Raw genomic sequence first — 17,406 nt, forward strand, 5'->3', positions numbered from 1 at the left:
CTAGGCCCACCCCCATGTGTCTTGGCTCAGAGAGTATCCTTCTATGTGGATTGGGCTCCCAAGATCCACACCTAAGCTAGGGATAAGTTCTGAACTACTACAGGAGGTCCTGTAGATTTCCGAGGTTTCTTCACCAAATCCCATGTTCTGGGGTCTGAATCAGTCCCATGCTGGTTGGTATCTCAGCTATCAATCTGGGGACCAAGAGCTCCCCGATGTTCAGGTCAGCTGTCTCTGTGGGTTTCACGAGCTTGGTCTGCACCCCCTTTGCCCATCACTCATTCTTCTCTGCAATTAGATTCCAGTTCAGTTGAGTGATTAGTTGTGGGTGTCAGCTTCTACTTCCACCAGCTGCTGGATGAGGGCTATCGGGGGGTATATAAGTCAGTCATCAATCTCATTATTAGGGGAGGGCATTTAGTGTAGCCTCTCCTCTGTTGCTTAGATTGTTAGCTGGTTTCATCTGTGTATATATCTCCAGACATTTCCCTAGTGCCTGATTTCTCTGGAAACCTAAAGTGTCTCCCTCTATTATGGTATCTCCATTCTTGTTATCTTCTATTCTTCCCCTGACTCAACCTTTCTGCTCCCTCATGACCTCTGCATTCTTCCTCTTCTTCCCTTCTCATTCTCCTAGCTCCCTCCCCCCTCTTCCCATGCTCTCAATTTGCTCAGGGGATCTTGACCCTTTCCCCTTCTCCAGGGCACAATGTTTGTCTCTTTTAGGGTCCTCCTTGTTTACTACTCACTTTTTTATAAGTGATGTATTATACACAGATTTAAGTACTGTAAAGAGACACAGGAAAGCATTGAGATTACTTTATTTCTACCTGTCACCAAATAGTCAGCAATCTAAAATTTTCTGTTAGGTTGTTTGTATCACTAATTACTGTCCATGTGTAGCTAAATGTCAAAAGTACATCTATAGTATGTATTTTAAGGAATAATCCTATTAAAAATTCCTATTCTATATTATAGGCAACTTCATCAAAATACTTTATTTCCTTAAAGTAAAAATTTAAAATGACCATTATTTCTTCTAGAAATAATAAAAAGTTATCTAGATTGGGTTATGGCAACTAAAAATGCTCATTATGTTATATATAACACAGATTTGTAACAGTGTCTTTTCTGCTTGACATTAGGGAAAAGAGTGCAAATTCGGAAAGCGCCTCAAGCCATCTCAGATGCAGTTCCTGAGAGGAAAAGGTCAACCCCCATGAACCCTGCAAACACAATTCGAAAGACACATGGTGGCAGCAGTGTTTCTCAGAGGCCATACAGGGACAGGGTCATCCACTTACTGGCGCTAAAAGCCTACAAGAAACCTGAGCTACTTGCCCGCCTGCAGAAGGATGGCGTCAATCAAAAGGACAAGAACTCTTTGGGAGCAATTCTGCAACAGGTGAGGACAACTTGAGAGAGGATCTGTGTGTGCCTTCTGGGGAGGTTCCCCTAAGAACATTTGATGGACCGTGGGTGAAGCTTAGTTGATAGAATACTTCCCCAGTATGCTTGAAGCCCTAGGCTTGATCCCTAGGACCTCACAAACAGGATATGCCTTTAACAGCACTCAGGAGGTGCAGGCAGGAGAATCCTGAACTACAGAGTCAGTTCCCACCTCTGTAGGATTGTCTTTAAAACAACAACTAAAACCTCTGCTTGATCTTGATAATATTGTAACTATTTTTGAGATAAACAAATTTCATGTATAAAAATAACTCTTTAATATTATTAGGGTAGAATATCCTGGGCTGTTTTTTGTTTTTTAAGATGAGGTCTGCCAAGTTTCTCAGGCTTGCTATGAACTCAGTTTTGGTGGTCATCCTGCCTCAGCCTCCTGAGTGCTGACAGTAGTGTTATGCACCACTATGTACAGTTTAAGCTGTCTTTTTAGAGTGTTTCATTAAAAAGTGGTTGAAATGTGAGCATTGTCCTCATTTTGCTGAAACCAGTTTTGCCCAAAATTTCATTAAGAACTGGGGAAGTTTTTGTTTGTTTTCATCTTAAGTTTTCATCTTAAACTGTCACCTGCATTTCATTAGTTTATACAGGCAAAGTTGTATGATGTCCTCTGTTGGTCTTCAGTTGGTGTAAAGCACAATACTCTTGCCTAGTAAATCATTTAGAATGTGTCCTTACCTCCATATTCTTTGAAGCCCTTATTTGTATTTTTTGGCCACTGTGTATGCCAAGGTCAGTCACTTGTTCTTATTATGGGATATGAGTATTTCAAGAGTAGCTATGAGCAGTTACTTTATAATCACAAGCTACATAGGGAAGATAATGATTTCCTTTATTTATCATAATTACTTCAAGTGATAAATGTAAATTAACATTCAGATCCATGAATTCTGTCTATTTTTCCAAAAAAAGTGATGACATTTTCAAAGTCGTTCTTGAGTTTCATCATTTTTTAAAACATTTTTACGTCTATTTTTTACTAATTAGTATCTTACATTCAAAATATAGTACTAAAATGTCATGAGAGAATAAAGCCATCATCTGCAGGTTGGGATTAGCTAGTCCTTCAGTCATTTTGGGGGATCTATATGTCACACAGCCCTTAATAAAACTAAAGAGAAAGAGGAAGGGGAAATGTGTGATACAGAGACAGAGTGTGTTAGTTCAGTCTTCTGTTGGGGAGAGAGTCAGGTCGCATATCACAAAATACATGGAAAATGCATCTACAGAAAGTTTTTATTACTTCCTAAGATAGAAATTAGTTTTGTGATGTTGTAAGTATGGATAACCGTATCAAAAAATAGGTATCCTTGACCCTGAACAATTGCATGTGAGAGTGAGTCTCATATTGCTTTGAAGAATCATTGAGTATAGTTTCATCCTAGCTGTATATTGTATATATCTCAAGGATCTGTTTAAGAAGTACTTGTGCCAGATTCCACCCCACACAAACCAATGAAGCATCTGAAAGAAGGGTGTGAGCATCAATATTGTATAAAGCCCTTGAGTAACTGAGATGTTCAATATGATCTGAAAACACTAGCCTAGGGAAAACAGAGAGGCCAGTGCCACCTACCATGGTGGAAGCTCACACATTACGTGCCACGCACAGTATGGCTAGGTATTTCATCTGCAGAGGGGAGAAAACACACATATTAAGAACTTTGACTTAAGCCAGATACCTATACATTCCTTATCCTGAACATTCCTAACCGCTAATACAACTTCTGCTTCATGAAACTGATCAACACTGACATGAAAAGGAGTAGAGTAACAGAATAAACAGATTATTAAAAAATTGGTTGTTTTATCACTGACTAGGTAAGAAACATGCTAGCTAAAATGATCAGTTCTGTTTTGCCCATGCCAGTAGATATTTTTGCTGATTTGTTACTTACATTGTAATTTTCTTTGAGTACCCTGTCAATGTTATTAATTAAAATATTAAAATACTTAAATATTTACCTTTAAGTTGATATACAAATGTACAGCTTCCTTTTCCTTAGAATGGACTTTTCCTAGAAAACCTTTTTTAAACAATCAAAAGAACACATTAAACTTGAATCTTAACTTGTGGGTGTATGAGTCAAGCTCACATTCATTGATCACTCATTCCATTCATTTAGTACAGCTGGTTCTCTGTGTCAGCAGGCTCTACACCTTTGAATTCAACTAATTGAAGTCCAAAGCTTTTTAATTGTATCTATACTGAACATACATAGACTTTATTCCTTGTCATTATTCCTCAATGACATATAGCAACCTATATATAACATTTATATTTTATTGGCTGTTGTAAGTAATCTTAAGGTTATTTATAGTATATGGAAAGATACTTCAAATCTATATAATTTTGCATGTGAATACAAGGGAGACTGTGCCTAGACTATACCAGATAACATTGTAGGTGTGAGATGTCCCATGATTCCCCCACCACATGGTAATCTCTGGCCTTCTGAAGTATATCTACAAGATAGAGGGGCTGGGCAAGAGATCTACTCATAAAGGGGAGTTTTGAGAACCTCTTTCTTGGATGGTTTTCTCTTAGCTGAAATGAAAAACAAAAGAGGAGTCATCATTTCTGTAAGCCTGGTAGAAGGGATGGAGACTAAATCGCAGAAAGCATTGCAGACCAGGGGTAAGGAGATTATATTGATTTAAATGGGAGTAGCAGTGGAGTTTAAGCAAGAACATACTGTAATGTGATGTGTGCTTTGAATAAGACCACTCACTTGTATGTCAAAATGGCTTGGGGGTTGAGAATGGAAGAGAAAGACTTCTTAAATAAGTCTACTGCAGAAATCAAGGTGTAATGTGTTGGTGACCTGGTCTGGTGGAGTTGGTTTCATAGACTAGAGATACATTTTGAGCAAACCTTCCTAACATATATGAAGAAAAGAAAGGGGGCTGTGGTTGTGGGTAGGTACTGACCAGAGCAAATCAGTGGATGTTGAGTTACTGATTAGAGACGTGCAGAAAAGGGATAGGTGTAAGGGTGTAGTGAAATGTTGGTTAGACATATCCAATAGATGAATACATAAGTATTCAGAGGACATTTGGGACTGGAACCATACATTTAGGGATTGGCATACAGATTGTACATTGTAAATTTTACAGTTGAGTGAGCTCAGGAGTGAGAAGAATGAAGAAAATAGGGCAGAAGACAGTTATTGAGCACATCCGCATATAAAGGCATGATCATAGGAGTCTTAAGAAAGGCCCTGAGGGAAGGGAAGTGACCAGAAGACTGTCCATTCACAAACCTCAAAAGTGGATTGTGGTGGGGATGTAGTGTTAGTTTGTATGTTGTCAGAGAGACTAGAAAAAGAAAACCATTTTTCTGTATAATCCACCTCAAAAAATAAAAGTCTGGTTACATCTAGTATTAATTTATTTACAGAGTTGATTAGTGGTATTATTAAATCTGACAGTATTCTTGAAAAGACATAACAAGAAGTAAAATTACTGGAAAGACTATTCCCAAACTTATGGGAAGTAATACCTTTCCCTAGCCTTAAGAAGTATTTTTAGTGTGTAGGAGGGAGACTTGTTGAGATGAATGAGAAAGGAGAATGCAGGGTTAAAATGACTAAAATTCATTATGTAAAGTGTAAAACTGTCAATAAAAAATTTTTAAGTATTTTTAGTTTGGCATAAGCCCATAGATTTGTGTAGTGAGTAGATTGTTGACTGGATATTCTAGGAATTGTAGTTAAGGGGTAGGAAAAGGTTTCACTTGGGAATAAGCCCTCTAAAAGATATTGAGCACCCTTTAGTTTGTGATTTAGCTTATGGCTTAAGGGGATTTCCAAGACCTTGAATAAAAGTCCTTCAGGAAAGTTGGCAAATAAAAGAAATAAACTTGAAAAATAAAAAGCATGATTATCAAAATTGGTAGTATTTGTAGAGACACTTCATGCTGCTGGCTGAGAGGTAACTTGTTAGTGGGGCCCTGATTGTTTTCTGCTTAAATAGAAGTAACCAGGGATTTGCATTGTGACTCAGTGACACAGAAAATGGCTCAGTGGGTTTAAGTGCTTCTCTGCAACCCTGGCTTAGAGTCAGTCCTCAGAGCCCACACAGAGCTCTGAGAAAACTGACTCCACAAAGTTATCTTCATATGCTGTGGCATGAGGTCACATACAAAAAATTATGTATGTACAAACATCAAAGGTTCAAGTAAACATACAAGAAAGTACATGAGGATTTTTGTCTTCTGAGACTAGATTCCTTCACTTCATATAGTGTATTTTTCAGCTCCATCTATTTTCCTGCAAATTTCATTTTTCTTAAAATTCCAGTGTGTGTGTGTGTGTGTGTGCGCGCGCGCGCGCCCGCATTGTTGTTATCCATTTTTCAACAGAATATGGACACATAGGTTGGCTTCATTTCCTTTCTGGTATGAGTACAGTAGCAGCAGTGAACATTATACACAAGTGTTTCTGTGGTATGATGTAGGGTCCTTTGGACATATTCCCAGGAGGATCATTAAAAAGATGTGTATAGCCAACAGGAATACCTAATGCTCTGTCTGCATACTGTGCTCCAGGTGGCCAATCTGAATCCTAAGGACCTCTCCTATACCTTAAAGGACTATGTGTTTAAGGAGCTCCAGCGAGACTGGCCGGGTTACAGTGAAACAGATAGACGGTCATTAGAGTCAGTGCTCTCTAGGTAAGTTCCTTTTTTCCCTTTTGTCTTTACAGATGATAAGTAATACACTACTCAGTGTTATTTTGGTGTTGAGGTGGGAAAAAGAAGCAGGGATAGTTTTCTGTTCTGTTCATTTCAGAGTAAAAAAAAAAATGATGAAATTTAAGAACAACTTTGAAAATGTCATCACTTTTTTTTAGAAAAAAATAATAGAATTCTGTTTATGATGGATCTGAATGTTAATTTATATTTGCCTGGAAAATACGTTTCCTTTACAGAAAATTAAATCCATCTCAGAATGCTGGCACTAGCCGCTCAGAGTCTCCCATGTGTTCCAGCAAAGATTCTGCCTCATCTCCTCAGGTATGTCAGGAAGTTACAGAATCCCAGGCCTGCCTGCCCTGCAGTGCAGTAATTCAGTCTGATTTGTAGGTGAGGGAAGCTGTATAGATGACCTGCCCAGAACTAATTCATGGCCAATCTTTCAGTTTTGACCTCATTTAGAATGCTTTACACTGTGCTGCACTGCTTATCAAAGGGCTTGATGCATGCCTTGCTTGCCACTTCTAAAATTTAAATTTATTGTAAAATTTTCTGCTTTGCACTTTGGTCCCTAACTGGAAGACACATAAAGTCCCATATAATTCTCATGTTATATCAGAGATTGAAGATATTTGATTTTATCTGAAATGTGTCTGGAAGAATATTCTTACAGAAAATATGTTTGGGGCACTTTCTAAATACATTGCCTTAAAGGTTTTTTTTTTTTTTTTCAGTTTGACTGAAATCAGAAGGTGTCTCAGACTGTATTCTAGTTGAGAATCATCTCAGTGGGTCATCTCAGAGAGCTCTCCTGTCCTGAGTGCTTTGGCCCCATGGTGGCAGAGGCCTCTCTGCCCACCCCAGGATTCTAATACAGCACTTCCTCTCTCTGTATGCTACTCTGAAGATCTAGGGGAAAGCAGACAGATTGTGGGGAACACAGGCAAGAGGCTAGCTGTGTGTCAGAGTGTCAGATATCATCATGAGGAATGCAGCTGGAGGACAGATGAGTAGGTCCACCCTCAGGTGTCGGTTGTCTGTGGAGACTTAACTTTTAACACCAACCGCTGTGATCTGAATCTGCTCTGGCCAAATTACATGCTGGATGCTAAAGTGAAAACAGGAATGAATTCATGGGTTAATTTATTTTCTTCTAAGTCCAATTTTTTTTAAAGATTTATTTATTTCATGTGCATTGGTGTTTTGCCTACACGTATGTCTGTGAGGGTATCAGATCCCCAGGAACTGGAGTTACAGACAGTTGTGAGCTGCCATGTAGATTCTGGGAATTGGATGCAGGTCCTCTGAAAAAAACAGCTAGTGCTCTTAACTGCTGAGCCATCTCTCCAGCCCCCAAACACAAAATATTTAACTGGCCTGTAATTTTATACTTTTCACTTGTTTATTTCCCTTCGTTATCTCTATAGTGTTATTGTGAATACTGGATTGAGCTAACATAACAAGATTTTTAAAGTGTACCAGACTCATTTTAATGAGCCAGTCTAAATAGACTTAGTTTACAACATTGTGAACATATGTTTACAGTGAAAAAAAAATAAAATGGCATTTCAACAATGATAGCTATACTTAAAGAAATGAATGTAAAGATGAGCTAGTTCACAGTGTGATAATGACAGCCATCTGATAAGTGACAGCCAACATATTTACAACTGGAACACTTTAGCCAATTAGAGTCTGGGCACGTTGTCCTTTACCAGTCTAGGGGGTGCTCAGAGTCAGATGGTGCAAACTGCTTTCTCTTCTCACTTGCTAGGCCAGCTGAAGCTAGCATGGAGGGTGGTTGCTCCTATTTAGTGCTGTACGGGTAGTCTAGTGCACATAAATCACAACAATCTCTGGGGTGTAGGGTAGCCTGCAAGAACTGAAGTCACTATTTGGCACCATTCCCCTATTCTACTTTTGACAGAAGAACTAAAATTGGAATTTACATTTGGTTAGGAGTTCTTAAATGGCATTGAGGACTTCAATTTTTGAGTAAGCTTATAGTATGATGAGTAAGGCTGATCAGCTGTCAAATCTCATCCTTTCTCCCCCCACCCCAGAAACGACCTTTGGACTCAGATTTCATCGATCCTCTAATGAACAAAAAAGCTCGAATATCTCACCTGACAAACAGAGTCCCACCAACACTAAATGGCCATTTGAATCCCACCAATGAGAAATCTCCTGCAGGCCTCCTACCACCCCCTGCAGCTGCAGCCATCCCTACACCCTCACCGCTGCCTTCAACCCACCTTCCTGTCTCAAATCCTCCTCAGACTGTAAACTCCAACTCCAACTCCCCTAGCACTCCAGAAGGCCGGGGGACTCAAGACCTACCTATTGACAGTTTTAGTCCAAATGGTAGCATCTTTGAGGACCAGCAAGACAAATATACCTCTAGGACTTGTCTGGAAACATTACCCCCTGGCTCAGTTCTGCTAAAGTGTCCAAAGCCTATGGAAGAAAACCACCCAGTGTCTCACAAAAAGTCCAAAAAGAAGTCTAAAAAACACAAGGAAAAGGACCAAATAAAAAAACACGACATTGAGACAGTGGAGGAAAAAGAAGAAGACCTTCAGAGAGAGGAAACTGCCAAGCTGAGGAACTCCAGTCCGAATCCCAGTGAAGGTATTTTACATTTGTTTAAACAAAAAAACAAAATGCTTTCTGTGTTTCATAAACTGGAAGAACATGAGCTGTAGATGAAGCTCCTTAGAATAATGCTTTTTAAGCAAATGATCATCTATTGAATTAATATTAATAATGTGTATTGTAGCACATCGTTTTCTTCCACCTTGTAGCTATCACTTCAGTGTCTCTTTACCAAGTATGAAACATGATTTCTTTAGGTAGATTTATAATGGCATTTTAGAATGACTTCATTCTTCAAAGACTCTGCTTTGGCACTTTTTCCTTCTCTATCATATTTTGCAACCTCAGTGTAACAAGTACATGCCATTCTTGACCTGATTTAAACAGATACACAATAGGCAATAGAAATACCCATTTCCTCCTTTTTGAGAAACCAGAGATAATCCTGCTATAATTAATATTGTCACAGAAAGACTGCCACATTCTTTGTAAAATAGTCAAGCTACATCTTGTCATTTGCAATGAAAGTAGTTTGCTTCACGAGGTGCCTGGCTATTATTAGCTTGATAGAGATTAAGGGTATTTTTGTTAGTAAACTGACATCACTTGTTATTCTTTATCTCGCTCATAACTCTGAAGGCCTAAAATCCTGAGGTTTAACTGACCATTTCTGCCAAATGGAAGAAGCTTTCATTATTTTCACCTCGTGAAATTTGCAGAGGAGAGTTACAGTAAGATATAGTTGACGCAGATTGGGTGGATTGCATAGCAAAACATATCTCTTGAAGTGTGTAGATAAGCATAATAGTAGTAGATAATGACCCAAGTATAAGGTCTTTACCCCCCATCCACACTACTCTTTGTACTTGAATTTGTCAAGTCAGGATAAACGGAGAAGTAAAATTTCATGTTTAGATTTAATAAGCCAGATTTCCTGGGCACCCTCTCCTTTCCACCCTTCCACCCTTAGAGGGTGATTCTGAGTTATTCTAGTAGCAGTAGATCTCCGTGTGCCAAGACTACCAGAGGAACGTGTGTGTTTTGGGGTTAGAGACCTGGATAAACTGTCTTTAAATCCTTCTTTTGCAGTATGTAGGAAAACTTTTCAGAACCAAGTATGGTCATCACAAGTGGAAGACAAATCCAGACCCACATCTCTGTACCCATTAGAACTAGCCTGCCAGCTATGGCAGGAAGGAGGATTCTGTACCTGATGCTCTTCCTTGAAGACTTGGGCTCTTGTGGCCATGCCTGAGTCAAATCTATTAAGTGAACAATAAGCCCACTGAGTCTATGTCATTTGTTTAGTGTATTTTATCTTTCAGAAGACTGAGAAATTGTCAGATAATTCACATTTGTTCTATAGTAAACATATTTTGCCAGCAAATTAGAGTTTGAATTATTAAGTGTACTTTGTTTTAAAAAAAAAATAACCTTAATAATATGTTTAAACATAGCCCCTGGAAGTTGTATGTTAAACAGTGTAATACTAAGAATTTACTCACTTTTAACAGTATAGCCATGAGTAACTACAACAGTTTTTACTGTTTTCCCTAAATCATAGGTAAAAGAGGAACAAATCCACATTTACTAATTCTTTGTTGTGAGAACTGCTGGAAAGCTTCCTTCCTATCCAGTCCACTGTCTGGCTACAGAAAGGGTGGCAGTAAAAATAGTGACCCAAACAGGCTGCTACCTGACTTTGTTATTTCTCCTGCCTTGTTTGAAGCTCATGAAAAGTAGGTGTTAATGTAAAATTAGTATCTCTCATTGTCTGGCTACATCTGCCACCACAGGCTTTGAATTGCTAGGCAGATGCCACACTGTTGGTGGAAGAATGGAAGCTTGACCTTGGGTTAAGATGGAATTCCTTTACTGTGCAGACATTGCAGTAGCCAGGGTGAGTTAAATGCCTGGTGTTAAATGCTCTGCTGGCACTGGGCACAGCCTCCATTGTTTGTGTCCCATTGTATTCCTTGCTTGCTGTTGCTTTTTGAGGTGGAAGAAAAGAATTTGAGGAAAAGGTTCCAGATGTTTCTAATCTGTTTTAAAGTGAGAGGCATTTGATAACCATACTCATTGATGAACGCTCTGATTTTTTCCCTTCATAGGAGTTAAAGAAGGTTGCACTGCCTCCATGGAGCCTTCTTCAACAATTGAACTCCCAGATTATTTGGTGTAAGTTTTCCATCTGCCAATGGAGAGAGCTATTTAATTTTAGAAAGTTTGCAAATTCTTTTCCCATAATTTGCAAATCAAAAAAGTAAGAAATTCCAGAAATAGAGTCCTGAAGCCACCTCTGCATTTGAAAGGCTGCCATTAAGCCTGCTGTCCCCAATCCACCACTGTGCCTCCCCTGCTCAGAGCAATGTTCCATGGTTTTAAGTATAGAGACTCTTGTCTTGGTTGCAGGGTCAGGCTGAGCATAATAGCCTTTAAAGCTGACAGTCCATCAATGTGCAGCCCCTAGAGGGGCCCAGAGAGCTACAGAGGGCTTGAACCTCTGCACTGAATATTACAGAGCAGGCATAGCTTCCTTTTTATGTAAGCAAAGGTCTTTTGCTCAAATTAATTTTAAGAGGAAAAAAATAGTAAAGTTAGATCATTTCACTTTAGTAACAGGTATGTGTTTTTCTTGTGACAACAAGTTGGTAAATGCTGAGCTGGGAATGTTTTTGTAACCTGCTTATCACAGAAATTATAATTTGGACATATAATTCTTGCTTTTTCATGCAATAAAAGGCTTCTGTAAGAAGAAAATAATTGATTTGCAGGTGCCTGGAAAAGTGGAATATGGAAGAGCAAAAAGCTCTGATGGCAGATAGCTTTCAAAATGAAACAAATTTGCAGAATAGGTACAACATGGAACATGAAGATATAATCTGAGCTGTCTGCACATGTTTTTCTGTTAGTGCCACCTCATAGTGGGCAGAGTGAGATGATGCTTTTAACCTTGCTTCTTGCAGAAGAGAAAACAGTTCAGATTTACAGAGTTGTCACTTCTGCTTAATACCAGTGTGAGAGCTATAGTTTCTGGAGAATGAGAAACTATGGTGCTAATTATCACCGCTCAGCTAACATTAGCCTGAGGAGCCTCCCTAAGTACTCTGCCATCTGAGATAGTGTAGCAGCTTCCACACAGGAGCAGCCAGCCATTCAAAACAGCCCTGCAGACCCATTGCTGAGGGTTTGGCTCCTTAGACTCGGGAAAGTTGAGCCCTGGAGTAGCACACCATTCTCCTGTGATAGATTTTAAATCCTTTTATTAATAGTGATATGTATGTATGTATGTATGTATGTATGTATCCTAAAACTTCTGCCATAGACTTGCCAACTTAACCGGCTAACTCTATTTAAGAAGTGTTTCGGGTTAGTCCTAATGTGCTAATGCAGTCTTTCAGCAGGAAACTATCACCTTAAGTGTTGATCCTCTGCCTCAGTAAATCCTTGTGCATTTGTCACATTTCTAGGGCTTTTGTTATATGCTTAATTGGCTCTAATAAAAGCAATATATTTTACCCAAACTAAAAATGAAGTTTTAACCAACCAATACAGCTAGTTTCTAAAAGTAACAAGAACATTTCCAAAACACGGAGCTTAAGTTAACTCATAAGAAAACTAAAAGGAAACTCATTAAGAAACCTCCACAATCAGCCTTTGAATAATTCATATGTAACCCCAATGTTACAAATTTTTATATACTGAGTGCTTTTCTTGCTTATGGTTGTTTTAGCCTATATTTGTGCATTTTTACTCTGTCACCTCCTTAAAAACCAACTGCAAAGTCATAAGAATGTTTACAATTTTGGTTGTTAAAATGCCAGTATCAAACAGCTATATAATTATTGACCTAGTTGCTATTTTTCCTTAACAAAGTTATTAAATAAAATACGAAAGGTCAGATTTTTAGAAAGTGAAATAAATGCACTATACAGTGACTTAAAACTGAATTTCAGCTTATTCTTTATTTATACATGCTTATTCCCAGGAACCTCATGGACTGTCAGGGGGCTTCCTCCAGGGTGCTGTAAGGTAGCATGTCTGGGGAGGGCGGCTCCCATGTGGCTGGCAGTGTTCCTTTTGCAGCTGAGGCCACCAGGGCAGCTTAAATCGGCACACTACTCCCATCTCAGTTACACTCGAAGACCCAACCTCCACGCTGTCTAACTCAGCAGAAATAAAAGCATTAATGAGGACGCTGAGTTTGCACACCGAATCACTTTTCTCACTTTCCCAGGAAGGCATCTGTGATCCAGCAATTTAAATAAAACCAGTAGGATTATAGAAAACCATCTGGAGAGGCCCAGTTCCAAGATGTTACCACCATAAGGCCCAAGTGTGCACCTCAGGATGCATGCTGCAGCCCCCACCAGCTGCCTAATCTCAGTTTTTATCCAAAATAATCAAGGAAATTGGACCTTCCATGGCAGAAAAATAGAGGGCAAAAAAAGAAGGTCGACTGTGAACTAATGATACTGCTTGTTTTCCTGTTAAAATGATTTTATAACTGATTTACTGCAGAATCACCTGGCATGTTGTGAAGGTGGCCTTCACTTACAAGGTTCTAGGGACTAGTCACAGATTTGTGGCATTCTGTTAAGACAGTAAATTAGACTAAGCAGTGCAACGCTGGCCTTCTGTTGTGTAAGTATAATTTTGTGTTGGAAAGTGCTAGAGGAATCCTCTCTGTGTGGCGATGCATACCTGTAATCTTAGCACTCAGAAAGGAGAAGTAGGAAGATGGAAATTTCAAGGCCAGCCTCAACTAAATGGTAAATAGAGGCCAGCCTGGGCAATATGAGTCTCCAAAAACCCAAAACAGAGATCTAGAGAGATGGCTCAGTGGTTAAGAGCATTTACTGCTCCTTAAGAAGACTAAGGTTCAGTTCTTAGCATCCATAGTAAGTGGCTTATAGCTGTCTGAGTCCAGTTGAAGGTGATATAATGCCCTATTCTAGATTCCATGGGGCATCAGGCACACACATACATGTAGGCACCCACGTGTACACATATTAAATAAATCTTTCTTTATCCAAAAGTGGGGATACAAAACTAGAGAGACTTTCTTTGGTAGAGGGGCCTCACTCACTGTCCAAAAAAAGAAAAAACAATCTTAAATTTGTATAGTTAGATACATCAGGAAAGGAATGAGAGAGCAAACAAAGCCCCTTGTTGAAGTTTCTGCTTGTCACAGGTCTAAAAGACACCTCCTCTCACAAAGCAGGGGTGCTAAGCCAGCTTTGACTTGAGTGTTCTGTGGCTGGGTGGCACTCTCCTGTTGTCATGTTAGCCGTCAATTACTTCTGTTTGAGATGACTGCTAACAGAGGCTTGGTCTCCTCCACTCCATTTATTGGGGAAAGGTTATAGAAGCAAGTCTGAAAGAACACTTCATTTTATGTGGCTCCCTTTGAATGTGCCACTGAGATCTCTTTCCACATTCATTCTCCGTGAACACTCTTGAGGCCTGCTATCTGAGTGACCTGGCAAGAAACCAGAGACAGTGACATTAAGTTACTGGAGACACATGCAAGAGGGTGGCGTATCAGACTCTTGCCACCATGCTTATTCTTTCTCTCCATTTATTCTGTTTCTCTCTTCTTTATTATTAGAAAATATATTGCTATTGTCTCCTATGAGCAACGCCAGAATTACAAGGATGACTTCAATGCTGAGTATGATGAGTACAGAGCTTTGCATGCCAGGATGGAGACTGTAGCCAGGAGATTTATTAAACTGGATGCACAACGAAAACGCCTTTCTCCAGGTTCAAAAGAGTACCAGGTAGATGGACATGTTCTTAGATGGGCTGATTTTCATTTCTTACCTCCCCTACTAGCCATTCAACTAGCCTTAGAGCAAGCTGTCTAGCAGATCTGCCTCCCTACAGCTTTAGGAAACAAATGTTCTTGAAGTAGTTCTTAAATAAGTCAGGAGGTGGGGGTACTCCTCTATAATACAGAATGTATTGTGAAACATACAAAACAAAACTAAGTAGGGTGAGTTTTCTGCAATGGTAAGAGACACCAGTGTGCTACATTCTAGTAACTTAAACCACTATTGTGATTCCTGGTCTCATTAAATTTAGAAGAAATCTTAAAAGTTATTGAGTAATTAAATATAGCACTATATCTTGCTTTTAAGCATAGTATCAAACTCCCCCTATTATTTTGTACGTTGATTTTTTTTGACTAGTACAATGCTTCATAGACAATTTTTACATTATCCCAGAAAGCACCTGTGTTTGTTTGTATGTTTGTACTGTCCTCATGGTATCCCTTGTATAGCCCTAAGAGCATTCCCATAGTATGGATTGTCTTTTGCTGGACAGAGCTGCTAGCCTTGTATCTGTCTGAATCATAAGCTCAGGCAGGTAGACCTGAAGAACTTTTAGAATTGCTGAGTCAAATTTTGCATTTGCTATTTTGATAGCTGCTGCCAAATTGCCTTCCATAAAAATGTCCCAAGTTACATCTCATCGATATTTCCCCAACCTTGCCAGATGCCTGTTAGGTACTGTACTGCCCCCACCCCAAGGCCTTCTCTTCTCATTTCTAATTTTTAATTTTGCAGAATGTTCATGAAGAAGTCTTACAAGAATATCAGAAGATCAAGCAGGTGGGTATCAGCACTGTGCCGTCTGGCCTGCAGTGAGAAGCACTGTAGATTCTGTGACCTAATTCTTCACTGTTTTCTTTGTCTGCAGTCCAGTCCCAATTACCATGAAGAAAAATACAGATGCGAGTATCTTCATAACAAGCTGGCTCACATCAAAAGACTAATAGGTGAATTTGACCAACAGCAAGCAGAGTCATGGCACTAGAACTCTGCTTGGACCAGAAGATGTGAATAAAACTTAAACTTATTTATTTAAAATTCCAGATGAGTTGCTTTAGATTCTAAATGATGAAACTTTGCTTGTTAGAAGTTTCAGTATTAGTAAACTTGAGTTACTTTTTTTTTTTTTCTTTCTCTTCATTCTACTTTGCTTCCCTGAATTTTGAAGCTGCTTTCTTTTTCTGGTCCTTCCGCACCCCCAAACTTGTTTGTTAATAGAAGCAGTTTTTTAGATATTGGGGATCCAGTGTCTATACTTCAAATCAATTTTTCCTTGAAAACTTGTGTTTGTCATTAGAGGTGATTTCGATTCTTTTTTTTTTTTTTTGTATCAGGGATGCAATGTCCACACTTAAGAGTTGCTTGTGTTTAAAAACAAAACAGTAATGTGCAAAGTGAAATGCTTTTCCTAAGCCTATTTTCTGACCTTTCTTAATGCAAACTGTTTGCCTTAAATGGTAGAATATTTAGATATTTGCACAAAATTCAAAAAAATCAAAACATTGTTTTGGAGGGTTGAAAAATGGAAATATTGTTTGAATATGTGTATAGTTTTCTATGCACATACATACATACATGCGCGCGCGCGCGCGCACACACACACACACACACACACACACACACAGGGCTGACTGGCTCTAGAGTGTTAAGCCTGCCCTGCAAGTTAAACCCCCCATTGCAATGGCTGCCTTAAGGTGTTTGCTAATTGTGTACATTGTGTGGTTAATCAGTAGCTGCACTGCTCCCCTGTGCTGATAGCCACGGGGAGCACACTGTGGCCTACAAGCGTCAGAACACGTGTGTGTGTGTGTGTGTGTGTGTGTGTGTGTGTGTGTGTGTGTGTGTGTGTGTGTGTGTGTGTGTTCAGCTTGTGTGTCTGCAGAACTGATGTGGGTGTGAGCTGCAGGAAGGTAAAAAGCTGCTACTCAGTAGGCTGGACGCTCAGGTTAAACAACTAATGAGTGGTACAGCAGGTTGTTGGTAATGTTTGTTTGTTTCTGTTAAATTGCTACTTCTATTGTGGAAGACAGAAGCATTTCCATTTCAACAGTTTGTCAGCTTTATTAATGTTGGGCAAAAAATTGATATGTTATAAAAATGAAATAGATCTATAGTTTTGGGGCAAATGATAAAATTAAATGTGTAGGTAACCTATTTATATACTGCTATAAAGTATTTTTGAAGAGAGATATGCAAAGAAGCTATTACCTACATCAGATGTATATTTAAAGATTTTTTTTTCATCCTGGATACCAGGAATATTAAAAAAAAAAAAAGTAGATATATTTAACCATAACATACTGTGATTCATCAAACAGCACAAACTTTCATTTCATGGAGTTTATCTGTTATTGTTGATTTAAACTATCTCTTGTCTTATCATGTGGGAACATAAGTTATGTGGTCAAAATATAAGGATTTTGAACTAATGTTGATTCAGGTTGTGTTGTCTTGTATCGTCTTTTCAAAGTGCTGCCAGTTGAAAAGGGAAGCATTATGTTTACAAATCTGTTTTGAAATGTTTGCCAAAATTTTGGTAGTATCTTTAATAAAGATGTTTGTCTCCAGCATCCAAACAAAAGTGAATAACTTTGTCATGTGTCACTGTAAACTAAAAAATGTTAGTATTGAGGTCGTGTAACAGAATATGTTGATTAACTCTCTTCTCGGGAGTTACATTAACTGAAACATTACCTGGAAAGATTAGCTAATGTATAGAAATACAGAGGCCTTCTAACCACTGAGAAAAGAGTCTGCAATTCAGACATCATTGCACAAATTTCATTTATGTGTAGCATGGTCCTTCTAGAGAATT

General features: G+C 38.9%; 1 protein-coding gene across 1 annotated transcript in view; it reads left to right on the forward strand.

Annotated features, from left to right (window-relative positions):
• Positions 1-17,177, forward strand: part of Ell2 (elongation factor for RNA polymerase II 2) — a 66,096-nt gene extending 48,919 nt beyond the window's left edge. The window contains exons 5-12 of the mRNA XM_027401851.2: positions 1,146-1,405; positions 6,014-6,138; positions 6,396-6,480; positions 8,223-8,790; positions 10,866-10,932; positions 14,366-14,537; positions 15,327-15,371; positions 15,460-17,177. Coding sequence (XP_027257652.1) covers positions 1,146-1,405; positions 6,014-6,138; positions 6,396-6,480; positions 8,223-8,790; positions 10,866-10,932; positions 14,366-14,537; positions 15,327-15,371; positions 15,460-15,576 — 1,439 coding nt within the window. The 3' untranslated portion in view covers positions 15,577-17,177. The remainder of the gene's footprint in view (positions 1-1,145; positions 1,406-6,013; positions 6,139-6,395; positions 6,481-8,222; positions 8,791-10,865; positions 10,933-14,365; positions 14,538-15,326; positions 15,372-15,459) is intronic.
• Positions 17,178-17,406: the final 229 nt, after the last annotated feature.

The sequence above is a fragment of the Cricetulus griseus genome, chromosome 2 (genome assembly GCF_003668045.3).
Source record: "Cricetulus griseus strain 17A/GY chromosome 2, alternate assembly CriGri-PICRH-1.0, whole genome shotgun sequence".
Classification (NCBI taxonomy): domain Eukaryota; kingdom Metazoa; phylum Chordata; class Mammalia; order Rodentia; family Cricetidae; genus Cricetulus; species Cricetulus griseus.